At 32.5% G+C, this 27,702-nt stretch overlaps 1 protein-coding gene and 1 long non-coding RNA gene across 2 annotated transcripts in view; one reads left to right on the top strand and one right to left on the bottom strand.

Annotated features, from left to right (window-relative positions):
* LOC124369011 (lysine-specific demethylase 5A) overlaps positions 1-27,702 on the top strand; it is a 101,087-nt gene that overhangs the window by 9,039 nt on the left and 64,346 nt on the right. The window contains exons 2-8 of the mRNA XM_046826637.1: positions 95-172; positions 3,821-3,959; positions 5,823-5,983; positions 8,827-8,970; positions 13,006-13,161; positions 14,001-14,127; positions 17,740-17,891. Of these exons, the coding sequence (XP_046682593.1) occupies positions 95-172; positions 3,821-3,959; positions 5,823-5,983; positions 8,827-8,970; positions 13,006-13,161; positions 14,001-14,127; positions 17,740-17,891 (957 nt within the window). The remainder of the gene's footprint in view (positions 1-94; positions 173-3,820; positions 3,960-5,822; positions 5,984-8,826; positions 8,971-13,005; positions 13,162-14,000; positions 14,128-17,739; positions 17,892-27,702) is intronic.
* Positions 19,810-21,054, bottom strand: LOC124369012. Its single transcript, XR_006923032.1, has 2 exons — positions 20,808-21,054; positions 19,810-20,172 (listed from the first exon to the last, which is right to left on the bottom strand). It is a non-coding gene; the product is annotated as an uncharacterized LOC124369012 (long non-coding RNA).

The following is a 27,702-nucleotide window of genomic DNA, read 5'->3' as shown; positions in this document are numbered from 1 at the left end:
GGATTAATAAAAAATCTTGGTATTTGATAAGGAGCTTTACCTTATTTTTTATTGCAGTTATTTGCTTCTTAACTATCAAGGTATTTTTTTCCAGGATTGGCAGCCTCCGTTTGCAGTGGATGTTGATCGTTTCAAATTCGTACCTAGAGTGCAAAGACTAAATGAACTGGAGGTAAGTTAACAGAACAATTAGTGCAAAATAAAACAATACGTTGCTATTAGTGAAATTTTTATTGGTGTATATTACACATGTTTCAAGAAACTATTCACTTCTGATAACCTAAAGTAGTTAATTTTAACTATAAAAATGTTGACAAAGAAACAGATAAATGAATGTACTGAAATGAAGTCATGGTAGGAAGTTGTATGTCAAAGCTATCACTAGGCTTTGATCACTAAATAAATTTGAGATATGGCTATATTGAAAACAACATATATATTGATCAGAAATTCATTAGAGATAAAATAGTTAGTGTCTAAAAGGTAGCAGATCTTGACTAGGGCTCTTAGGTTCTCTTTTTCTGGGAAGAATGGCTGATGTTTTTTTTTTTTTAATCTTTAACATATCTTTCAGTATCTCAAATGTACTGTTGCTAACTTCCATCAGGATTGTGGTTTGTACTTATAATTAACCCTCTCCCGCTCGCAAGGCATGAATCGGCACGGCCACCACATAGCCACTGCAGCTTAAACGGCACAGATCGGCACGCACTGCTTTATCTACTAGAGCCGATAAGTGCTGCTCTCGAGTAGCAATATGTTGTACTACTATGGGTTGTTTGCTATCAGGAGACCATTCACTTTACTTTTACAGTAGATTTATTCCATTATTTTGCTATTTGTATTATTTGTGCGGAAACAATGGCGGGTTGTAGTCGTACACTTCGTGACAGTGAAATCGATCTCGTTATTAGTAGTGATTGCGACGATTCAATACAATTCTGAGTGTAGTGATGTACCAGAGCCTTGTGAAATGGTTGGTGGCATTGAGAATGTAGTTCGGAGTGATCACAGTGGCAGTGACGGCGAGCCAGTCAATGACCTTCACCAAGTAACTGCGCAACAAACAATCCCGTGCCACTGGCGCCCAGCTGTCCGTGTGCCCCATCACTGGTCTCGTACAGTCAACTTCATTGAACCAATATATAGTAAAATAATTAGTATATTATATAATTATAGTTAATTGCAATGACAGAACGTGTGTAAGTTGAGGCACAGCGTATTTTTACCGAGCGCGACCGCCAGAGTGAATTAATTGAGGTTAGAAGCACCGTGAGCGCCTGGAAACAATGCGAGCGGGAGAGGGTTAAACTATGGTTTAAAGGTTAGTGTGGTGGGCAGGTATTAGAAGGGGGCTCATGGGGTTTCCAAAGGGGTGCTTCTCTGAGGAGTTACTTCAGGAAAACCTCAGGTCATCTTACAAAGTCTAGTCTTCTGCGTAGTGCTCATATATACGAGGTCTGTCCAAAAAGTCTCTGACTGCCGACCAGTAGGTGGCCGCGGCGTAACCGACCGGCTCAAACCGGTTATTGGAGGAGAGGGGCAAGCCTACTCCTTCCCATATTAGGCATTGAATAGGATCCGCTTACTCAGTGAGTCACAGCACTTTGTTCCGTACAGTACTGCCGTGTGTGTGTGTGTGCGTCGCATTTCAATATGACTGAACGTGTTGAGCAGCGCATTTGCATTAAATTTTGCCAAAAACTTGGCCATTCAGCATCAGAGACGATTACTATGATACGGAAAGTTTATGGTGACTTGTCTATGGGCGATACACAAATAAAAGAGTGGTTTAAAAATGGGTGCGTATCATTGGAGAGTGATGACTGATCTGGCAGGCCTTCAACAGCCAGAAACGCTGAAAATGTTGAATATGTTTATGCAGCAATTAATGAAAACCGTCGATTGACTGTCCGAGAGCTGGAAGAAGATTTAGGAATACCAAAATCGTCAGTTTGTAACATTTTACACAAAGATTTAAAATGAACCGTGTTTCGGCAAAATTTGCCGTGACTGGATCCTGCACCACGACAACGCGCCAGCTCATTCCTCAAAACTTATTCAGCGTTTTTTGGTCAAAAACGACATCAACCAACTACGACAGCCTCCCTACAGTCCTGACATAGCTCCTTGTGACTTCTGGCTATTTCCAAAATTAAAAATTCCTTTGAAAGGAAAAGATTTGACGATGTTGAACAAATAAAACAAAATGCGATGAAGGACCTGTTAGCCATTCCGCAAAATGAATTGAAGGAGTGTTTCCGGAAGTGGGAGGAGTGTTGGAATAAGATAGTGGCTTGTGGAGGGAGTACTTTGAAGGGGACCAGATTGCCGTTGCCGCCGAGTAACGTCAGGTCATGCCTGACGTCAAGGTCGGATACTTTTTGGACACACCTCGTAAATCTGGTGTCATTCTGATGTTTCGATAGAGAGTGTTGGTAGGTCCTGTGTGCAAAAGAACACAAAACCCAATTGTTGTTGCTTTAAATCCATACTAGGGTAAGTGGAACAAATCCTTACACAGTGGCTCCCTCTTTTCAACTAACTACTCCCACACAGACTGCATCATGAATGAAGGTCAGAACTTTCAAGGACAATAACTCCCTAGTATCAGAGCTCGCATATTTCAACTGAGTAAAATCAGTCCGGTTTTTTACCACCCTTGTATTTGTGTAGAAGAGGAGCTTCTTCGTCTTGGTTACAAGTTCAATCTTGTCTAAAACAGTACTCCCAGGTTGTGAAATACATTACTCACTTAGGTTAGTCTGATTCCGGTGCTTTGGTCATATCAGTTAGTGGATGCCAGAACAACAATAAAAAGTAGTGGTGTTCAAGTAGGTGTGGTCTATTATATATGATTAACAATGATGTGATTACTTTAGCTTCTTTTATTGCAATAAGATATCCCTCCACCTCTGCCTCTGATTTTCTTGAAATAATTTAATTTATTTTCTTTATACTTTAATACTTTAGTCAAAGAGTTTTGTTTGCAATAGTTAGAATCGCTTCTTCGTAGTATCTGCTCCCCCCCCCCCCCACCAATGATTTCTCTTAACTTACTAGTCATACACTAAGCTTTTTCTATTGGAGGAGTTATTCTACGTTTTTCATGGACAGATTCTTCTCAATGAGCCATAGGAAGGATCTAGATCTAGGGCATCAACAAAGCATGTTTACTTGTCTATACTGGCGGTTGAAGGAATAACCTTTGTGTTTCCTTGGAAGAATCTTGTATGTTGCTATACTTTTTATAGCCACCTTTGTTCCCTCACTGCTTCAAGGTGCATTTTCAGCTTCATGCAGTGGTGTAAAGAATAGGGTGTATTCTTAATGGCATGCTTTTGGGAAGTATGGACGGCCTCCCTCTACTTGCTTCTCCAGTTGGATGATAATATGTGTAATTAGAGTTTTCCGATTACGTTGTTGATGTAGTTGATCCAATGTCTTCTTTATTCAGTTTTGGTAAGTGATTAGACGAGAGATCCTCAATCATCTTGAGCTGAAATAAATTGGAGGATATGATGTTTTTAATTATATCAGGTGTCTGCTGTTCTGGCATAAATAGGAATGTACATTTGATGCCTAAGTTGTGAAAATTTGATGTGTGGTCTTACTGTGAAGTGATATAATAATCGCCTTTTGCCTTGTTTGGTGTATAGGTAACCCGTCCTCAAATTTGTTGTAGGGTTTAACATTTTATCTTAAAAAGTAAGAACATGTATAGTGGCTTGAGAATGTTTATAGATATTCTTATAATAAGTTAGCTTGTTATTGTTATTCTTGTTATTGTTTGTATACAATAATTAAATTTGTTGACTAGGCCACAACCAGAATCAAACTAAATTTTCTCGACCAGATAGCAAAATTTTGGGAACTTCAAGGATCTTCTTTGAAAATACCTATGGTAGAACGTCGAGCCTTGGATTTGTTCTCTCTTCACCGTATTGTACAAGAAGAAGGTATGTGTCATTTTTAGTAATTAGCCTAGTGATAGTCCAATCCAGTATTTTTTAATCTTAATTTTTAAATATTATTCCTATTCCAAGTCTAAGAAACTCGATTCTTGATTCTTGAAATTCGTATCCTAATAGCTTTTTGAGCCTAAGTTTGATTTAAATAAAATTATCATTAAACTAATTTCTGCTATTATTACACCTTTCGAGACTGACCAATCGATAACCTAAAGAATACTACCGTTTTAAAGGGATCTGCAGAGATTCAGATAAGTAAGATTTTAAGAATTAAGACACATTCTTTACCTTCTACTTTCATGTAATGATTATATAATGACCTTTCAGAATATGTGCGTTTTATCTGCAAAAAATATGGGGATATAATATATGTATTACTTATAAAAAAAGTAATAAGATATAAACATACATATATTTTATACAGTATTCATACGACTGCACAAATTAAAGGGAAAACAAAAATTAGTGCTTGTCTATTTGTTTACTGCTGAGCAGCAGATATCCATACATAGAAGCAGAAGACATTTATTCACAGAAGGAGGAGACGTGCAGCTGTGCACGAACATTCACATAGGAAATATGAATTGCTAGCTAAGGATTGTATACCAAACTACAATAATGTGGTTATCTAGGTACGGGTTTTTATACACTATGTATAAAAAAACTAAGCTTTAGCAATCTGTAATTTGTGTAATGCTGGTTATCTGTTGCCAGCAAATAGACAGCTGACTTGCCACAGTGCATTTACATAAATATGGAAAGTACTACAATTTATCTATCTACATTTTTCATAGCCAAAGCATCAATCAATCAATCAATCAATCAATAATTCTTTATTCATTAGTTGTACAATACGGTACATCGAATAGTGTCATACATTACTTATATATATATAAAAGTACTAAACATACTCAAGTTCCTCTATTGAATACAAAACTAAATCAATCAAATAGTTTTTTTAGTTTTCTTTTAAATTTGTTAATATTACTTTCCATCTTTATGCTTTGAGGAGTATTTTTCAGAAATCTTTTTCCGATATACATAGTTTTTTTCGTGAACATTTCAAGTCTATGATGATCATTGATGATTTCATTCTTATGGCGTGTGTTATATTTGTGCACATTATTTTCTAAGTTAATTTTTTGGCCATGATTGAATTTAAAATATAGGATGGTTTCATATATATAAAGTCCAAAAACTGTTATTATTTTTAATTCTTTAAAGCAATTTCTAACAGATTCTGAGAATTTAAGCTTAAGTATACTTCTAATGGCTTGTTTTTGCACCTTTAAAATGTCAGTTAGGTTTTTCTTAGTTGTGGCACCAAATATGGCTATGCCATAAGCAATGTGTGAATGTATATGAGCGTAATAAATCTGTTTTCTATATATCTGTTTGTTTTATATATATATATATATATGTATATCAAAAACACGTTTTTTAGAGATCAGTAATTTGCATATTGCTGATCAGCTGTTGTCTGTGAATATATGTGCTTAATACATAAATATATACGTAGAATATATGATTTCAGGTCAAATATTGTTGTTGAATTTTGTCAAATCATAATATTTGTTACATTGTTGGTTAACTACTTTCAATTTTTCCATCTCCTGTTACTAGCCAGAAGACGAATACTCATACAACAAAGAACTCACCTCAGCTCGGGCAAATTCGTTTCCCTTCTTAGCTCTTTGCCAATATGGATAGATTATTACAATAAACAGATAACATTGTAACATTTTCCATCACATAATGTACAGAAATCAACACACAGAGGTAATGTGTTAGCTATTTTAGGGGTGACATTGAGGAAAGTGGATTGATGTAACTTATGTATTTGTTATATAGGAGGATTAGATGCTGTTACCAAAGAAAGAAAATGGTCTAAAATTGTACAGAGAATGGGTTTACCATCAGGAAAAAGTCTGGGAACTCTTCTAAGAAATCATTATGAAAGAATACTGTACCCATTTGATGTCTTTCAACAGGGAAAAACTGTAGTTGAAGTGGTAAGTACTAGTTATTTACTTTTTGTTTTCAACTCATGTTTGTGATATATCCCAAGTTAACAATTTACACTGTTTTTGGTAACATTAAAATGTCTGTTTTAATGACAAGAAATCTTTAATTCCTGTCAAAGCAAGAAATTCTTTGTGTTTGTTATGGTTGAATAAAAACCAAAATTAAATATAAATAAATAATTCTTCTGAAATATATTTTTGAAATGTGTATAAATTAATATTTTAAACTTTTTGAACACACACAAAGTAAAAGAAATGTTTAATTTAGAGTATCCATCATGGTGAAATAAGAATAACTGTTAATACGCTAAAATGATGGTTTGTTTGAATATGGCAAAGTTAGTTTTCTTTGTTACCCTGGATGATTACTTTTCTGTTTTTATTAGAACAGTGTTTGGCAGCTTTCATAATTTTTCAGCTTGATTACTTGGGGATCGATACTTGATTCTAGTATTGATTTTAACATACATCAATGTTTAGTGAACTATTACTAAACTGTTTACGTTCTCTAATATACCTCTCGGTAAGCATTTTTAACACAGTAGTTTATAGTGTAAGACAGGTCAGTGAAGAGTTGTCTATTCATCAGTTCTCTTTAGAAGAGACCATTTTTATGTATATTAAACATTGAACTCTTAACAAATCGGCATTAACTCTTTAACAGTTTACTGTATAATATTACACTTATTGTAAAGTTACTAAATTGTGCTACTGGTGGAATTTATGTTTTAAGATGGGTGTGTTATTTAGTCTTGGATAATGATTTAGTGTTATGTGATTTGTTGGTCTACAAAATAAACAACAAAAATGTATGGCTTGATATGGTATCTTCACTTAGGTTTTATCAGATTACCGTTTTATAGTGTGTGTGAGTATTTAATTGTTTAAATTACATATCAGACACTGAGTGAAGTGAATAAAAAGTTTTGTTGCCAATGCTTAACTATTTTTAAGTTATACCTAAGTTTTATGTGAAAAAAGTAGTAACTACTTTTAGCTAATTTTAGCTTAACATTTCTCTGGCCTGAGATAGATACAACTTGAAATTGAAGTGAATAAAGAGTAATTGCTAGTCCTTCGGTCTAGTTGTATCTTATGATTTATGACCCTTTGGTTGAATATACTTAACTTTTATTGACACTTGTTAGTTCATACAAGTTTGTCTGTTTTTTGCATGTAAGATATAAATGTTTTTACGTATTTGATTGAAGAGTGTGAATAACAGTAATATACTGTTACGATGTAATAATTAAAATGTTAATAATTTTTGGCTGCAATCTTAATTAAAAACTGAAACGAGAAGCCTTTAAAAGAACAAGAAAGAAAATATAGTAAGTCTTTCCATTGTTACATGGATGGCTTAGAATATCTTTATGTTACATACTATACAAAACATTTTTTTTTATTACATTGATTTTATATATATATATATATATATATATATATATATATATATATATATATACAGTAATATATATCAACATATATACAGGTGTTAACAAAAGGGCGTCACAAATTTCTGTGGCTAATACTATACAAAATTTCAAACAAAAGATGTCATATAAACATGGGTTGACAAATATCTTTTTTAGCCGCTAGCCCCCCATTGTGTATTTTTTATAAAAATTAATATCTTAAGAAGTAGTAAAGCTACAGCAGTCAACCTTCGCACATCGGTAGTAATAAATAAGAGGAAAATTAAACAAAATAATGGTGTGATTTGCTTTGATATTAACAAAATGGTGCCTGTTGAAACTTTTTAAAGTCAAATAATAATTATATATAGTAAATTATATATTCAATAAATGTTACCCAAAACCCAAGGTTTAAAACTCCCATAAAAACACGTTTTGGTGTCACAAGTGTTTTATGGTCCCTAAAAGGACCAAGTGCGGGGACAATCATCTCCTTTCCTTGCAGGAAAAAAAGAAGCTCAAACAGATTTTAAATTAGAAAGAAATATTACTTTGTATTTAATTGACAGTTAACCTCAAGTAATAAGAATTAGACTTGTACTGGTTATTTTTCAATACTTTTTCTAATAATTTGCTGGAGGTTGTAAAATGACTTTTCTGACTGGGATGGGAATATCTTTATTTTTAGCCTCTTAAAAGGTTGTTTTGTACTCTAAAAATATATATAAGTACTATTGAATATAGTGTAGTATAACAAAAATAAAATTTCACTCTCCAACAAAGGTTGTAAATAACAAAGTTTGTGTGGATTTATTTCAGTATTGTTTTGTGCTATCAATAAATCTGATATTTTATTAAAGCAAAAGTCAATTGTATCTCCATCTTACTATCTAAGTTCCACGTAGATTCTACTCTAGTAGTAGTAACTACCCAGTAGATTCTACTTATGTTCCGGACTGGATAAGTTGCTATTATTAGAATTAGCCCTTGTTTATTAACCTCACAGTGAGTTGTTACTAATTCTGGGCACTAGATTCTACTTTTAATTAACTTTTCCCACTATTATCACAGTTATGCAGCTGGCTATGCCTCCAGACGTTTGTGTGTAGAAATGTAAAATTGTCATTGTGATCTGGTTCTAGATATATGGATGAACACTTTATTTTTCCTCAGTCACTTTTTAATGAAGCCTTTTTTGCCTCAGAGGTTAATATTTTTAGTAACAAAATCGTCAAATTGTACACACGGCTAGTTTATGTGAGCCACATATGTCTCCCTCCTTTCATTAGGTAACTTTTTTGTTGATTTTTAAATTTGTCCAGCTAAAAAATTAATTTTAATATTGCTTGTTTAAGTTTGGTAAGTTGCTTTCATTCTGTAAAACAGAAGCCCTATTTATTTATACTTATGTTATAGAAAAGGGAACCTGAAGAAGACCAAGAAAATGATGCAGATTATAAACCTCATCGTATAATATCTCGTCAAGCAATTAAGCCCTGTGGACAAGGTCAGCACGATCGTAGAGCCAAACGTCATTGTGTTGCGGCCAGAGCTGAGAAGGTATTATTTTTCATCAATTAGTAATTTGTATTAACCCTCTTAGGCCCAGCAGGGCTACCTATCACTTGCATACAACCATGAGTAGAGGACTGAGCGGGTGGATCTATCGTTCACTTCTAGTACTTTGTATCCCTCATACAATATCATTTTATTCTATTGCCAAGATATTGGAACAGCTGTTTGTCATCTGTTGTTTTAATTTACTTGTCTCCCTTTTTGCTGAAACATTCAGTTGGTCTCTGATTCTTTGTTGAGAAACACTGTCATCCTGTGTAGTGCCATAATTTGCTGTAGAGATTATGTTATAATGCTATATTACTTTGTATATGTTCATAGTGTAAGTGGTGTTTTATAAGGGATCACAGCAATGAGGCATATAATGACCTGTATTACATGTTCTTACATTTTTACAAAAAATTGTTATCTCTTGATTTATTTTTATTTTGTAGCAGATTATATTGTAGTTATACATAATAGGTATCCTTAATTTTTTGTTATTCAAGTACAATGGTGACAAAAAAGTTGAAAATATGTACACGCATAGAAATATTTACATTTATTATAAAAAGTATTGTAAGTCTTGACATTGAATCATTTAAATATTTTAATATTTGCTGCAATAAACTATGTTTTAATGAAAATACTACAAGTACGCCTTTTAGGCTTGCTTTTTTCACAGTACCAAACTTGCTTATTACTGATAAAAAATGTTTCACCATAAAATTTGTAAAAAAGTTGTGATAAAAATAATGTTCAACACTATACATTTTGACCTACAGTGGCAAAAATACAATGTAATGTAATCAGAATCAGTTATCACTAGTGGATGCCACAATAGCAGTATGATATTACAGTATGTCATGTAAAGTGATAATATACGAGGGCAAATCAAATATAAACGGTAATTTTGCTGTTGACTGTACCAAACACGTTCGGACGTGATGCGGCTGTGGGCGATTGTCGTTTTGCTTAATAGGAGTGGGGGGAACTGCTTGCTTCACACTAGCGTTGTGTTCTGCCTTCAGTACAGCCATGACCGAGCGAGAGGTACATCCATCTGTTGCGCAACGCATCGTCATAAAATTTTTGACAAATGAAGGTGTTAAGCCTTCGGAAATTTTTACTCGTTTGCAGGCACAGTTTGGGGACACTACTCTGTCTCAAAATCGAGTGTATACGTGGGCCAGAGAATTTAGGGATGGCCGAGAACGTGTTGAAAACCAAAGTCACGGTCGACGCCCAAGGTCAAGTCTTACAGATGAAAACATTAGTGCGGTTTGACAGCTTATTGAAGGTGATCGCCGGTTAACTATTCAAGAAATCTTGTCGGAAATTGGTATCAGCTACGGGAGTGTTCAGTCTGCAATCACAGACCACCTTGCCTTCAGAAAAATTAGTGCTCGCTGGGTTCCGAGGTTGTTGACCGGAAATCAAAAACAGGTCAGGTCGGAGATTGTTGGGAGACTTCTGCAAAGATTTCTAAAAGAAGAAGGTGAAGATTTTTTGAGGCGCATCGTCACATGTGATGAGACGTGGGTCCACCATTACACTCCCGAATCGAAAATGGCAAGTAAGGAATGGCGAAGGAAGGATGAAGGCTGCCCAGTGAAAGCCAAAACTCATCTCTCAGCCGGAAAAGTTCTTGACAATTTTTGTTGACTCAAGGGGAGTTCTACTCATTGATTTTCTTCACGATCAACGAACAGTGAATGCGGCTTACTACTGCCAGGTGCTACAGTCAGCAAAAACCAGTTACCGGAACAAAACACGAGGTGTGCCCATTAGAGATGTCATCCTTCTCCATGACAACACAAGGCCTCACACCGCATTGTTGATAAGGGATAAATTGGAAGAAATGGGCTGGGAGACTCTCAAACACCCTCCTTACAGTCCAGACCTGTCCCCTTATGACTATTTTTTGTTTGTGTCCCTGAAAGAATCACTTGGAGGAAAACGATTTGAAAACAATTAAGACGTTGAAAAGCACGTGCGCGATTGGTTAACAACTCGCCCTCAATCTTTCTATGAACAGGGAATATTCAAGCTTCCAAATCGGTGGCAGAAGTGTGTATATAATGCAGGAGACTACATTGAAAAATGTTGAAGGTATAGTTTCTGTATAACATTATTCAATAAATATAATTTAGAAAATTACCGTTTATATTTGATTTGCCCTCGTACTATAATTAGTTATACTGTATGTACAATAAGTAATACTTCAAAAGTTTCCCTATTTGTAGTACTAATAAAACATTCCTAGAGCTATCAGGAATTTCTACTACAACCTATAACAATTTTTACGTTCTAGTACAATATATAGCATTTACATACTATAACATTTGTAAAAAACAAAACTATCCCAGATTATAATAGTTTTTTAATGTTTGTAAACTATAATGTATATTAAATAATACATTTATGGAATTAAATTAAAACAATGTTTTCTATGTGTTTCATAGAATTTACACGACAACGTAAAAGATAATTTTTGCAATAAAGTAAGGGTTCTCACAGTTTTCATGATTTTAGTGGTAACAAGTTGTGGAAGCAGTCTAGAATACACCATGCAACATCCTGAGAAGAAAGTGAAAAAATAAGCAACTGTAATCTATTGGGAACAATGCAAAATACTTGAAAGTTTTCTTAATCGCATGTACTTCTAGCCAGAAAAGATGTATTAGAGAAAAGTGTAGAGAATATGCTTAGTGCCATAGCAGTTAATGTCTAAATTTCATTCTGTTACTTTATTGGAATCTATTTTAGTATACTAAGACAGTGAGTTCAATAATTTTGAGTAACAGTTTTATATGTATAGTTTTGTCAATAGTTCTTGTAGTGTTATAACAAACTAGGAATCTTGAATGGTACAGATTTAAAAGATCAGATTTCAGAATGAAATATCAGATGACTTAAGAGTTCTCATGTTATGGTTTGCCAGACAAATCAGTTATGTTACAAAAAAATCCTTGAATAAAGTCACTACTTATAGTAAAAATATGAGACAAATCTGGAGAGTTACATTTTCTTGCATATGTTTGAATTCTCATCTATACACTTTCTGTGTAATTAATGGTACACTATTTGTTATTTTGGTACAATAACAATTGAAAATAATTTAAGAGAAATCAAGTAAAGTTTTTTCTCATAAGTCCATTTTAACGTTTTGTTATCAAAATTAGTAATTATTGAAAATAATAAAACCGTAGAACAAGTAACACATAATAATAATGTTTACAACTTGAAGTTAACTGTTGATAATTCATCATATTTTTATATCAGCTCGGAAATCAATTCTGCAAGACTGAGCTGGTAATACATTCTTTTCACTTTATTTTTATAATAACAGGTATGAAAAATGACTGAATACAGCTTAATATAATGTTAAAAATTAATTACATAAAAAAGAAATCAACAGTGGTAAATTTGTATTGACAAACCAATTCTGTTTTGGGTCTGATGTCTGATAAAAATAGAGTTAGTTGTATCTTGACCAAAAGTTGTAACTTTCATGTAGACTCTGCTTTCTCAGTTGTAAGTACCCAAGAAATTTTCTTTATACTCCAGAGTTTACTATTTGAAATTATCTCCTATTTATACATCTCAAATATAGTTTCTGCAAAATGTAGATAGTAGATTCTTTTTTTTATTATCTTCGCCCATTACTGTATTCCATGATGTTAAATCTCTACCGATGTCGAGTTATTACTATCACATAGCTCTGGCTGTTAGCTTCTCTTGATCGATAATAGTTAAGCAGCGCTTGTATTAAGTGAATTCAGTATTCATTAAAGACAGAAAAGGATATGGTTAAATTTGTGGACTAAAACAACCATTGTGATTGAAAAATAAGTTTCTTTTTCTGACATTATTTTGATGTGGATTAAGTACAAGCTTTGAGTTAGTCAGTTTTTAGAATTGTTTAAGTTGCCAAATGCACCATAGCAGAAAATACTAAAGAGTTTGACTTTAAAAAATATGTTATCCGCTACATTGCTAAATTTCAATAATTAGACATTTGTATTTTGTTTATTTCAGGATGATAAAAATGAAAAAGGAGATGGCACCGCAACAAAGGAATTGAAACGACTCCAGTTTCTTGGTGCTGGCCCCAAAATGGCAGGCTATCATGCGCGCAAGGAGGAAAAACAAAAGAGTAAAAAGGGGAAAAAGATGGCTTTTGAAGACGATCCGGTAGGTCTCTAATAAGATCTGTTGAGTATTAATATGCAATATTCTGATTCTCAGAAAATGCCATTATTACTTATTGCCATTATTAGTCCTAAATTTTATTTTTATGCATGTTTTAGTTAGAATTGAATTTTGACTGTGTATAACTTCCTGATGCAAAAGATTTGACCTGTTTGAATCCAGAAAACACATTGTAACACAATTATTAACTTAGATCATTTTTATAGTTTAAATTGTAATAACTTTATCTATAAAATATTGATAAATTTTTTAGTTTATTATCTTAACATAATATAATAGTGTTGTACGAATACCAAAGTCTTTAGTTCTAGTCAGACCACAGAGCAATTTTAACAAAATATGAGGTATAAAATAACACAAAAAACAGTATGTACAAATTGAAGAAGGCACAACTCGACAAAAACAAGACGTAATCGCATAACAAACCAACCCGTTAGCAGACATTTTACTAATTATCATGGCAAGAACTTATGCTGGCTTGACTAATATTATCAATGAACAAATATATCATAAGCAAAGAGCATAGATAATTGTGACTCAAAGTAAACACACAGCTTTGCAAGTTGTTTTACATTCTGTTATGTTATAAATAAGGATATTAATTATATATATGTATATATCACTACCTATTTCAAAAGAACTGTTACTTTCCGTAGAGGCTGTATAATTAATTAGAAATGGAATATTTATTTAGAAAGTTAGTTGGTAATATTGAGAATAATGTTTGAAAATTGGAACTTAACTAACAAAAACCATGGTTGCACTATTCTTGCTACAATTTCGGCATACATGTTTTACTTGATGGCACATTCTGTTTGCAGCTGGCCAAGTATGTATGTCACAAATGTGCACGTGGTGATGCAGAGGAGTTCATGCTGCTTTGTGATGGATGTGACGACAGCTATCACACTTTCTGCTTGATGCCCCCGTTACTGGAGATACCTAAAGGTAATCAATACAAATATTGTGTATTTAAGATTTGGAATCAATGAGATCCTGAATGGTTCCGATGAAATATTAGACTTAACTTTCCAGATGGCATACACTTGAAACACAGTATCAATAGCTATTTTAAGTTGACAATACAAATATCATCCAGCATACATTTGGGTATTAACAATGGATATCAGACAGATCTGCTTGTTTGTAACAACAAAATGGAATGGTCATTAAATCGTTACTATCAAGAACGGATTATCATTCAGCGGTCTATTTCGGCAGAAAATATCTGGACAATATATCCTCTATTGGTCCTCAAAGATTTAAAGTATTAGGATTTGTAAGAGTGGTGTTGTTGAAATGAGTAGACCAGTTAGTTATCTCTTATTTTATTTTTTAATTCATCAGTACACAAAGTGCCAAAAAAAGATTTTACTTTTGTTGGTATTGTCCCCAGTGTTAATTTCTGCAGTAGAAACATTGGACAGCTTGGAAACAACTTCATGAAAATACAGATCCTGCTGTTCAACATGTCAGATACTAATTGCTTGAAAAACAACAATAAGAAAAAACCTACTCTTATAGATTCCAGAATAAGCGTTTATTCCATCTTTTTAGTTATCAAATGTAAATAAATATCTGTAGAAAAGGTTGGTATATTTCACCCATAAATAGGTGATTGGAGGTAGCTTTCTATGCTTGGGTATTGGCCTACAATAATTTTCAGTTCGTTTATTACCAGTACAATCATTGCTTTCATTATAATTTTGAATCACCTTGTTTACAAGCAAGTTGACAATATTCAAAATAGGCTCATTTAGGGAATTATTAGTAAAAATAGCAGTATCACCTGCTGGCCTTGTTATTGGTTCATTGAGATAGCCTAGACCATAGTTGAAGTCCTCATTACGAACTATCTCGCTAAAAATAAATTCATCACACTTTCACGACTGAAAAATATCCACTTCAACTTCTTCATCACTGTCAGATAACTCACTAAAATCATTGTTCAATAATTCATTGATTTCTTTATAGAATAACTCGTGCTTATGCGAAGCCATAATTCATGTTTACTAAAAACAGCTTTCAACTGAAACACCTCAATATTTAGAGTAAAAACAGGCTGCTAACTATCGTAGCACAAAACAAAATATACTTAATGGGAAGGTCAGTATTCTGCTGTGTATTCTAATATATTGAATGTCATTTAATTTGGTAAGATTTGTCTAAGGAAGTGTAAAATTTAAAGGCTTGCACACGGCCACAACTATGCAGTGGCGAGATTCAATGGTTAATTCTCAGACCAAAAAAGTAGAAACTCAATACAAAACTCCTATATACGAGTAGTTAAGAACCTATAGAATATAATAGAATTCAATGATGAGAATAATGTTGTACAATATTAAATATTATCAAAAGACGAATCATCGGCACAACACTGTTGCTTTATTAATATTTTACACCGTTAATACTGAGACACTCAAAAGGTTTCTACCATTTTCAGTTTATTTATTTTAATGAACTTAAAATTGATTGTTCCAACATATAATTAGTTTACTGTAAATTACTGAACAAAGAAATATATTCTATATTTTTGTATTTATATCTGTTTTCATAACAATATGGCCATGTAGTAAGGTTTTACTACAAAATCTAATAACCAAATATGGGAATGGCTAGTTAGAATTTCTAGGCTGTTAAACAAAATTGTAAGTTACAGTTACAATCATATATATATATATATATATATATATATATATATAATATATATATATATATATATACAATCACATATTCATTATTAAAAATTCAAATACAAATAGAATACATTGCCATTAAAATAAAAATAGTAGGTGGTTCTGTTAAAAAGATTTAGATATTTTTTGTTAGTTAAAATTTATATTTATTTCTGATTATAAATAGACTATTTTTCTACAAAAATCAATTGGAAAAGTAGACTTCTTAGTGCCTATTATTGTTGGTTATCATGGCACTAAGAACCATGCAGCACAATGTAACTTAAATTAACATTAGCAGCACAAATAAAAATGGTGACAAACTGTATAAACATAATTTTTGTATGAAAAAAGTGGTAATAAATGCCTCCCATTTTTGTTCTCAAGTTTGTTTCTCTGTCCAATCCAATCACGGCTTTAAAGCACTCCCTTTATCCCTTACTTCCATACAGTAATAAACCTATTCTGTACCGGTATATTTTTTAGAATATTTAAATAATGCTATGATCTCATAGAATGCGTTTTTTGTTTTGGAAAATATTAAGGAATTAATATTTCATGTTAAGGAGTGGTTAACAATATTTGATGAATATTGTAGAAAATTAATTCAATTCAATTCGTTTATTGCTGTTAAATAACATATAAGTTACAATAGGCTTTGTCACATAAGTCAATTAAATGGTAGCACAATGATATAAATAAAATAGTAGACATTTGACTTCAGTGTAAATTTAATGTAAAATAATTTGTTGTTTTAATCCAAAAATAACAATTAAAAAAATATAACAATGAACAAATATAACAATTAACAAACATAACAGTTAATAAAATTAACAATCAATAAATACAACAAATAATACAAAATTATTAAATATGACAAATTATGATATATAAATATATTACACCTAAAATATTATTTCATCTAATGAAACATTGTAGAATTCGTCTAAACTATAAAAAGCTTTTTTTTTAAAACCATTTCTTAAGAACTAATTTAAAACAATTTACAGACAAAGACTTTACATTAAGAGGTAATTTGTTAAAAAGCTTTATGCCAATATGTATGTAACTTCTTTTCATCTTAGACGTACAAATTGTTCATCAATATGGTTTTTATTTCTGGTGTTGTATACATGTTTACTACTTCTTAAATTAAATTCTGCACAATGCTCTGTAACAAACATAATTGACTGAAACATGAACACACAGGGTAATGTTAGAATACAATAAAATATTCTATTGTATTCTATCGTGTAGATCAATAAAATGAGGTCTACACGATTCAATGTCCCCAATTCCCACTATACATCTAATTGCCTTCTTTTGCCATATAAAAACCCGTTGAGCCCCAGAGAAGTTCCCCCAAAGAGTTGTAGTACCATATAATAGGTGAAAGTCAATAAAAGAGTAATAAGCATTTAAAATAAGTTCCCTACTGGTAAATGTTTTTAGTTTCCTTAATAAGAAAAGAACTTTAGCCAATTTCTTACACAATTGATTTGTATGTTCATTCCAACTGAGCTTGCAGTCTATATTTATTCCTAGGAGTTTAACAGATCTATTCTCAGTGTTTTTAAGCCCGAAAACAATTCTTTCAGTCTTATTTTTATTAAGTAATAATTTATTATTTTCAAGCCATATGCAATATTTTTTATATGTGGTTTCACTGTCTTCAAGTAATAGATTAAGATCTTTTCCTACATTTAACAATGTTGTGTCAACAGCATATAAAACACAATAGTTGGATAAGAAACTTGGGAGGTCATTAGTAAAAATAAGAAGATATATTACTGGAATGGATTCTCTAGATTTGACATTTCATCAGAAAAGTAGTCTTATTTGAATAAATGAGATTTTACTAATCTGTGTAAATAACATTGTGCAGGTGACTGGCGGTGTCCCAAGTGTGTGGCCGAGGAAGTAAGTAAACCGACGGAAGCCTTCGGGTTCGAACAAGCACAAAGAGAATACACACTCCAGCAGTTTGGAGAAATGGCTGACCAATTTAAATCTGACTATTTTAATATGCCAGTACATGTAAGTAGTGTATAAGCCGCTTGTTAGCTAATATTTGAAAATAAGATTTGATGCCGGACTAGAGTCAGTACAATTTATGTATACTTAAATAAGAGCTGACATTATGAAGAATAGAACATGTTTGTAAAGTTCAAGACTACTATGTTGTTTTCTGTTTTAAATATTCACTAAAGGAATGTAAAATCAATTATAAATTTTGAAAATTTCACTTTTGACCTGAATATTTATGCTGCTTTGTTTTCTTTAGCATAAGAGAATATGTAAAATATATAATACATGTATTTTACTTTGTGTAAGGTATTGTTTGTTGTGACTTATATAAGAAATGTAAAAATTCCAAAAAAATAATATTTATTACTCCTATATATTGTTAAATATATTGTTTATAAAATATGTAAACAAAAATTAAAAAACCTTTATAGAAAATTTTAGAGTATTTTTGAAATGCACTGTGTATTTGAATTTGTGTAAGGTATGGTTTGTTGTGACTTCTATAAGAAATGGAAAAATTCCAAAAAAATACTGTTTTTACCTACTCCTGATATATTGTTTTCAAAATAACTAAACAGAAATAAAAAAACCATTATAACAAGTTTTTAGACTATATTTGAAATGCACTGTGAAAATGTTACACGAATTAAAACAAAATCAGTAAATAACACAGTTTGATATGGAACAGATAGGTCAAAAATTAAAAATGGTTCATTCACCTACTACGCAATTTTTACCAATAATAACATTGAATTAAAGTATAGTTTTCAGGTATTTAACTTATCACAACACTCAATAAAGCCTTTTACAATGAAACAGGGTGTCTACCAGTCACGGAAGTACCGGAAAAGTCATGGATTTTAATGGGAGGTCATGAAAGTCACTAAAAAGTCATGGATTAATGGTAATGACATTTTCACAGAAAATTTCTGTTTCAAAGTTTTTAAGGCATAATAATAATAACTAGTGATGTATTGAAACCTAATCTCGAATCCACCGTACTTTCAATATAGATTCGGATTGGAGGATCGATCTGCAGGATTCACAATCAATTCTGTAGAGACTTACTGCATCATTAATTAACAGCTTAATGGCAGTATACAAATGGCCGGTTGTAAAATGTTTTTGTACTTTGTGTATGAAAAAGCATAGATAAATTTATAAATTATCTTGCTTTTATCAATATTATTTTACTTTCGGTTTGTATTTGTCTTTATTTTGGCAGACAAAATTGTCTTGAATTTTTTACAAGTATTGCTATATATTACAATAGCTTGGGTTGCTAAACACTACCACACACAGTAAGGTAAGAGTATTGTTTTAAAATTGCTTACATTGCTATGCATATTTGTAGGTGTTTACATTGTTTTAATATATATATATAAAATTTCATTTGGAAATAAAGTGATGTTAGGTTAAAAATATCCAACCTTGCCACTGGTAAATTTCTAACCTTGTCACTTGAAGGGTTAAAATAGTAACTATCAACAAGTACAAGTGGCTCAGATGGTAAAGGCACCAGCTGTCATCAGTCGAGCTGTCATACTAAATAGAGGACCAGTGTACGATTCCCAATAAGGGCTTTAATTTTTTGCTACACAAAAAGTTGTTTTAATCGAAAAGAAAAATTTAAAAATAAGATTGTCTAGTTTAAAATTAGTATTTCTTATTTCTGAAGAAAAGAAAACAATGATCTAATTAGCTATAATATACTTTCAACAGTTTCATAACAGAAGTGTTCATAGGGTGGTTGATTGAGCAGCTACTCTCGAATACTTAATAAATTGTTAAAAAATGTACATAATTTTAAAAAGAGGCTTAAATTTAACCTAAATATTATCAAGAAAATTAATAATTTCTTTCAATTTACTGTCAGGGAAATTCTATAAAATGGAACCTTCTTCACTACAAACAATAAGGAAGTAGAATTTAACCCTTTCAGTGCCAGACATTCTCTCTAGTGCGCGTGGAAGAAGAGCCAGGCTATAATTGCCAATTTTTCAGCAGTTTGCAAAAACTGTCACAGTTTTGTTATTTATTTATGAAAATTTTTACTTTTTGTTTTGTTTTGCTCTAAACAATGTGCTTTAAATTAATACAGGAAAATAAATTTACTACAACGTGCATTACAAATATAAAACCAGAAAAACTTTTACTTACATAAAATTTTATGATGAATTTTTCAGTTTGGTGTAAATATAAGGCCAGTAAAAAAATCCTTGTTCACTAAATTGAGTATGTATTTGAACCTCCACATACTTTTGAACACATACACAAAAAAGTTTTACATCTATCTTCAAAAATAAAGGTTTTATCATTGTTTTTAAAAAATAACGCGTATTTGGATTTTTCGCACATCTTGCGGTACTTTGGAATTATACCGTCCACACCAGTATGAAGAACACAAAAATAAAAATTTTAAGAAATAAACATTATAGAACGAAAAAAACAACTCTTTAATTACAAAATTACAAACTTACAACGATTATCAATTGTTAATGGGGTCAGATTCCGTTATATGCCCCCAACGCTTAAACGTTTTTCAATTAACTTATAAAACGATGTAATTAAGTAACAGAACTAACATTCCATTTATCAACAAGCATTTCCAGGTATTGTGATCGGTATTATTGTCGCTGTTATCTTATCTTTCTCGAGAATCCCGATTACGGCAGGTCGCTTATCTTTCTCGAGAATCCCGATTAAGGCACGTTATCTACAAGACCGCTCGACTTTGACCCTGTCTGAGGATGGGGAGGGGTTTGCGATAAGACAATTCCTGTTTTATATTGACGAAATATTGTTCTAAGCTAATCTAGTAATCAGTAGAAGCAAAATTTCAAATAACGATTCATGTTTGGGTGTGGTCGGTATAATCCCAAAGTACCCATCTTGCTAAACACTCTCCGTTTCACTATCACTCACAACAACATTACTATCGTCTTCTAACACTCTCCGTACAGTGTTTTCACTAAGAGGTGATGCAATACGCTTCATTTTGTAAACATTTTACAACAATAAACGAAACAACAAGTTAGCTCGGCGCAATCGGCGAAACTGCGTAGTTGGTTAGCAAACAACAGACGCCAGCTGACTCAGACTAGCGACGTTCACAGCCACTTGATTTTGTTTTATTTATAACACTAATGTAATAGAAATACATTCAACTGAATGTTTTCTATTAGTTTATATCTTTATAAATACAATTATAACAACATTTGGATTGTTTAGATATTTTTTTGTATTTTTTACGAATATTTTAAAACACGTCCGTGTAGTCGGACGCTGGCTCTTCTTGCACATTTTATGTACGTCCGTGTAGTCGGACGTTGGCACTGAAAGGGTTAAAGTAAATGACCCAGTATTTGCTAAGGTCGAAGGTCGTCCTAATTGGCCTTTGGTAATAACTAATATTGACAGAAAATCATTTAAAACTATTACTAAATATGAAGTGAATTTTTTTCCACAAATAAAACCATTACTAAACAAGAACGACTTGTATCCTTACAAGGAAAATAAAATTATATACACAGTAGAAAGTGTTTCAAACAGGCACAAAGACGCATTTAAAAATGCAATTGCAGACATTTCTAAAGCCCCTGAAATATCCAGTAGACGTTTGAAAAAACACAAATAACTACAAATAATCCAAAGACACCCAAAAATCTTAAAGCATCCACTCCTAAATAAACATTACGGTGAGTCCTCTAACAGGGACCTGGAGACCCCAGATAATACAATAAACACACCTAAACATTTAGATAAAAATTTTCAACTAACAGCAGTAACAGACAGGTGTGTTGAACTGGATAAAGAGCTGTTGGAACTTAAAAGTCTTGTAAGTAACAACAAAAAAAAAACGAAAATAGCGATTTTCAAACTTAAATTTGGTTGGAAGAGCTAAATAAATACAAACTGACGGTAAGGATATCCAATTAGTGATAGAAATTTTACAAAATGAAAACATGAAATTAGAAGAATTTTTTTTAATGAGTTCCAGTGAATGCCTTAACTGCTATACTAGTTTACCGAGTTCCTCTTCAGGAAATGAATGGCAAGTGGTTAGCAAGAAAACTATGCATTTGTCTCACCGATTTTCGAGTCAAATTGAATATTAAAATACCTTTGATGGTTTAATTCAAGATGAAAGCAAAGAAAAAGAATCGCTCCCTAAATTGAAAACAGCAGACGAAAGCTCTGAACCAAAAACAGAAAAAACCAGGAAATCTGAAAACTCCCTACCCTCTTAAAAAACAAAACGAGTCAAAACCTAAGTTGATAATTCTGGGGGATAACCATGGTAAAAATCTTAGCCTTAAGATTGAGAGGCACGCTGAGTTCAATGTATCTGCCTTCATAAGAACAGGTGCCAATTTAGACCGGGTAATTGAGGAAGTAAGAGACGTTTGCAAGGATCTGGGGAAGAGTGACAGACTCCTTGTTATTGGTGGAACAAATAGTGTTCAATCAGCAGAGGTGATAAAAATCACAGATGCCATTCATGGTTTGATAAAGAAGTCAAAACACACCAACCTAATTCTGGCGTCCTTTACAATGAGACATGATATGCCAGACCTCAACATAAAAATTACCAGAATAAACAAGAGGACCACAGAACATCTCGTACCATGTCACCTCTAAACTAACAATGGACTACACTTCAAAAACCGAGGAAAAACATGCATTGTTCATATGATTGCAGACATCCTAGACTGAGAGAAAAAAACAAACAAAATCAGAAAAGAACCTCTAAACTATGTGCCTATTAACACTGATACTTCAAGCAAGATAAATATTGTGGAAGCTGACATGTTTAATACCTTTTACCAGTGGAAGATGGATCCTACAGCAGCGTTTGCACACACTATTTCTGCGGACTTCAGTCACATGTCAGGGGGAGTGGCAGTGCTTTTCAGGCCTAAGTTTTGCAAGCCTATTATTGTCTCAGAATATGTGGACAAGAACTTAATCTGTCAGAAGACTGAAAATGGAGCTGTAGTTTATAGTCTTGTGACAAAATCCAACTGCAATGGAAAACCAACAATTCAAGACTACGACATTGCTTTCACACAGTTGGCAGAAAACTTTAAAAAACAGAGACTTAAAACTCTTATTTGTTCGCCAATGGGATGTGTGAGGGACTTAATTCAACCAAACCATTTTATCAAAAGACTAACGAGTTCTAGAGAAGTACTCAAGCCACCATCTACATAGTCTCCTACAACCAATCTTCAAGCAGAGTTCTGAGAAACGGCCTATCTCACCTGGAATTTCTGTGGACGCTGAGGAGTGCTGTTACTGTTTCTGATGTATCCAGCCCATAAACCTTCTACATCCCTAACACAAGAAATCTTAATCCAACCTTAAATTCATCCTGACTCAACCTCTAACATTGTGAACCCAAAACCTGCCGAACCAAGACCATCCATAGTTCTGACCACGAACCTTCTTGCAGCCACACCATCCAACCGTCCCCCTGGCAGTTATTGTAACTTGATTTTAGAAGGATTTCCTATTATATCTGAGTACAGTCGTATCACCAGGGTAGTTATTTTGAATTTTTAATTAGATTAGATAAATTATTTGAAATATTAGTGGGTCTTAAGGATATAAAAATAAGTGTAATAGCCAGAGACTTTAATCTCAATGTTCTAAACTCCTCATCTGAAATTAAAAAATTATAGAATATTCTCAAAAGTCATAATATTTATTACTTAGTAGATTTTCTAACAAGAGTTACTTCAAATTCCTCACATGCTATCGAAAATACTGTCACAAATTTTGACAAGTCATTAACACATGGTATTGTAACTGCACTGTTTGATCCTGAGAGAAAAATTTTTGAACTAAATCTACAAGTTGCAAATAGTCTAGAAACAAAATTGGAATATGTAGAGTTTAGGGATTTTTCAGAAAATAATATGAGTGTTTTTAAGAATGTTCTGTCCAATGTAAATTGGTTGCTAATACATTTAGCTGATGTAGATAACAGTAGATAAGTTTGATGTTTTCAACAATATCTTTCAACACTACTTTAACTTAGTTTTTCTGAAAAAGAAAGTAAAAAAATATCAAGCAAATTGAAATTCAGATAATGTTTGTAAGAAAACCTGGCAAATTATAAATAAAGAGACTAGAAAAAGTTCTAATGTATTAAAGGGCTCTATAAATTGTATAAAAAATGATAATGATGTAATACCAGACCCTTTAACCATTTCAAATTGTTTCAATAATTATTTCATAGATGTTATTGAAGATTTAATTCAAAATACGTCTAAAGAACCACAGCCTACAAGTGATACAGGCGTGAACGTTCTATCGGATCAAAACCTTATACAAAACCCCTTTCGGTCTAATCTAGTAAATGAGAAAGAGTTAGACAGTATTATTTCATCATTAAAAAAAAATTAACCATTGTCTGGCCATGACAAGGTTCCTTTGAAACTAATGAAGTATGTCGATAAAGTTTTGTTGAAGCCTTTAGCTCATTTAATTCATTCTTCGCTTATAACTGTAAAATTCCCTGAAGTTTTAAAGTTTATGTATTCTAAAAGTATTATACCAATGTAAAATATATCTAAAAGTGTTATACAAATTTTGTGAAGTTAGCAATTATAGTCTTTTATCGGTTTTAACCTCTATATCAAAAATTTATGAGTGTGTTATGTACAATCGATTAGTAGATCATCTAAAAAACAACAATTTAGTTGATGAGCAGTAGCACAGATTCCGTGAAGGTAAATCCACCACTTCAGACTTGCTAGAATTTACTGAAACTAAATAGATTCGATAGACATAAGCATTTCAAATACTGTGAAAAGCATTTGACAGTATTTCTCACAAAGTCCTTCTCGACAAACTTATGGGTTATAAAGTTATGGGTGGTTAACTTAAATCTTTCTCTAAATTGGTTTAGATCATACCTCTCGTGCATATCCCAGTATGTGGAGATTACGTTAAAACAAAATAATCAATTAGTAAAAACATAAATCAAGCACACTAAAAATCAAGCATAGAGTTCCTCAGGGACCATTGGTGTTTTTAATGCTATATCCAAGGAATAGACAATAGACAACAATAGACAACTCTTTATTTGACATATTCATAGAGAACAGCCATGCGTCAATATTAGATAAGGTTCAGTATCAATTTATATGTTGAATGAGGTATTCAGGAATTCTCCCTCCGAGTAGAACGATCGATCCAGAAGCCATGCTGTCAGCTGTTTCTTGAGGCGCTTTGGATGTTCCCTCCTTAGGTGCTCTGGCAGGTTATTGAAAAAGAGGGCACCTTTGTAGGTGGGTTTTTGTTCCGACAAACTCAGGTGGTGTTGGGGAAGTGAGAAGTTTCCTGCATGTCTGGTGTTATACTGGTGAAGATCTCTATGTCTCGGCTGCGTTGTTGAGATGGTGTGCATAATTGTTTCCCTGATGTAAAGTGAAACTGCTGTTAGAATTTTCAGCTCTTTAAAAGGTTCTCTGCAACTGTCCCGATAGTTAAGATCTGCTAGGCATCTAATCGCTCTTTTCTGTTTTAGAAGCACCCTTTCTAGGTTGTTTTTTGATGCTCCTCCCCATGTTGCAATGCCGTAGCTTAGGTGGGACTCGAAAAGGGAAAAGTAGGCAACTCTGGCTGAGTCCGGGCTGCATACTTGCTTGATTCTGCGGATGACATAGAGGCCTGAGCACAGCTTCTTGCAGAGTTGGTCTACGTGGGGTTTCCAGGAGAGCTTTGAATCAATTATGATGCCCAAGTATTTTGTGCTGTTTTGCGTAAGTAGTCCAGGTAGTGACATGGTTGTGCTATTGCGTCTGGTGGTGAAGGTCATCTGCACTGTTTTGCTTTCATTTAAAACTAGGTCGTTGGTGGAGCAGTATTGTTTCGTTCTCTGGAATTGTAAGTTTGTTTTCTCTTCTAGCATTTCAAGTGTTCTGTCTGTAAACGTGAGGACAGTGTCGTCTGCGTACATAACGGTGTGTCCATTTTCTGCTATCCATCCTGGCATGTCATTTGTGAGAAGCAGAAATAGGACTGGTCCCAGTACCGATACTTGTGGTACACCCCTTTGTATATCAACAGTTCTGGAATGCCCTCAATTTAAACATTATTAATGATATAGGAAGTAATTTGATCTTGTATGCTGATGATTCTAACTTAATTGTGACTGCTAAAACTTACCAAAATCTGGAAATAACCTGTAAAGAACAATTAAAAACAATTAAAACTTATTTTCAAATAAATAGATTATTTTTAAATGGCTGCAAGATTAATCAAATTATATTTTCCAAAGTGCAAAGTAAAGATATTTCTGAAATACCGATTTCAATCAAACAAGCTAAGATTGAAAAAATTAATAATATAAAATTCTTAGGACTTAATGTTGACAATAACCTTAAAATACACATAAAATACTTAGCGAGCAAAAATTCATCAGGCCTCTACATCTTGAGGCGAATGTATTTACTGTGTGGCATTGAAACATTAAAGTCCATCTACTACGTGCATATACATTCTCGTTTATCTTACGGATTGGCCATTCATGGTGGAACATATTAAAAAAAAATTTAGACACAATTTTGATACACAAATTTAAAGCACTAAGAATAATTTTAAATTTAGAAGAGCAAGTATCTATAAAAGACAAATTTTCTATTTTGGGAATCCCAACAATATATGATCAATACATCTTAGAGTCCATTATGTGTGTAGGAAGTAAACTCAACAAACTGGATACACTCATTAATATTCATTCTTATCATACTAGATACAAAAACAACCTAGATTTTCTCCAACACAAACTCAGTTTTTACAAAAAGAAAGCCATTTATATGGGTGCTACACTTTTTAATCACTTGACATCAAATATAAAGTGCAAAATAAGTGAAAAGGGCTTCATGTATTTTCTAAAGAAATATTTGCTGCAGCATTCCTGCTACTCACTGGAAGAGTCTTTTCCTTAATCTTTATAAAATATTTATATTTGAGATGCTCAGTAGACAAAAATAGACTTAAAACAATAAGTCTGAAACGTCATTTTTTAGAATTAGGCTAAGTAATCTGTAATTTAGATTAAATACATAATTTGTGTACTTTTAAATGTGTTGACACGTTTATATGACACTTTTCTTGTGTGTATGTACAGACTGAATAAAGAAATTTGATTCCGATTCACTATTCATAAACGTTGGTTTTCTCTTATCCCGCAGAAACTGATTGAGATTTGGGCTGGTGCTATGGCCACCCATTGCCCTAATACAAGAAGAGTAAAGATTTAAGTGAAGATATTATTGTTAAACTTATCCAGTCTACCTATCTTCTCTAACCTTGTAACTGATACAAATTAGTTGCCAGAATATCTGTAATTTGGAAGGTTTTGTTTCTAAATATTTAAAAATACATATCAAATATATATTGAAGACAAAATATATAGTTAATCTATCATTTTAATCATCATGAACTTATGTATATAATTTTAACAAAGACAAAATATTTTGTTTGGAAAATAAAAACAATTATATATATATATATATATATATATATATATATATATATATATAAAATGTTACCCAAATGTCTCTGGTTAGCCAAATAAATATATCTGATCAGATCAAAAGATTGAAAAAATCCCCACTTTAACATTCCTAACACATTTTCTCTTCATTGCATGTTCAAACACAATTTTTAAAATTTAGTGTGTTTATAAACTGAGCCATATTGTAGGAAATATTCTGTAAACTATGGTTAAAATGATTAGTGATGATCTGTTATGAAACACAAATTGAGGTTGTAAAAGGCGGAATGAAAAAGAGTAAGTTGTTCA

The sequence above is a fragment of the Homalodisca vitripennis genome, chromosome X (genome assembly GCF_021130785.1).
Source record: "Homalodisca vitripennis isolate AUS2020 chromosome X, UT_GWSS_2.1, whole genome shotgun sequence".
Lineage (NCBI taxonomy): Eukaryota > Metazoa > Arthropoda > Insecta > Hemiptera > Cicadellidae > Homalodisca > Homalodisca vitripennis.
Note: the sequence above shows the minus strand (reverse complement) of the source record. Positions and strands in the feature narration are given on the sequence as shown.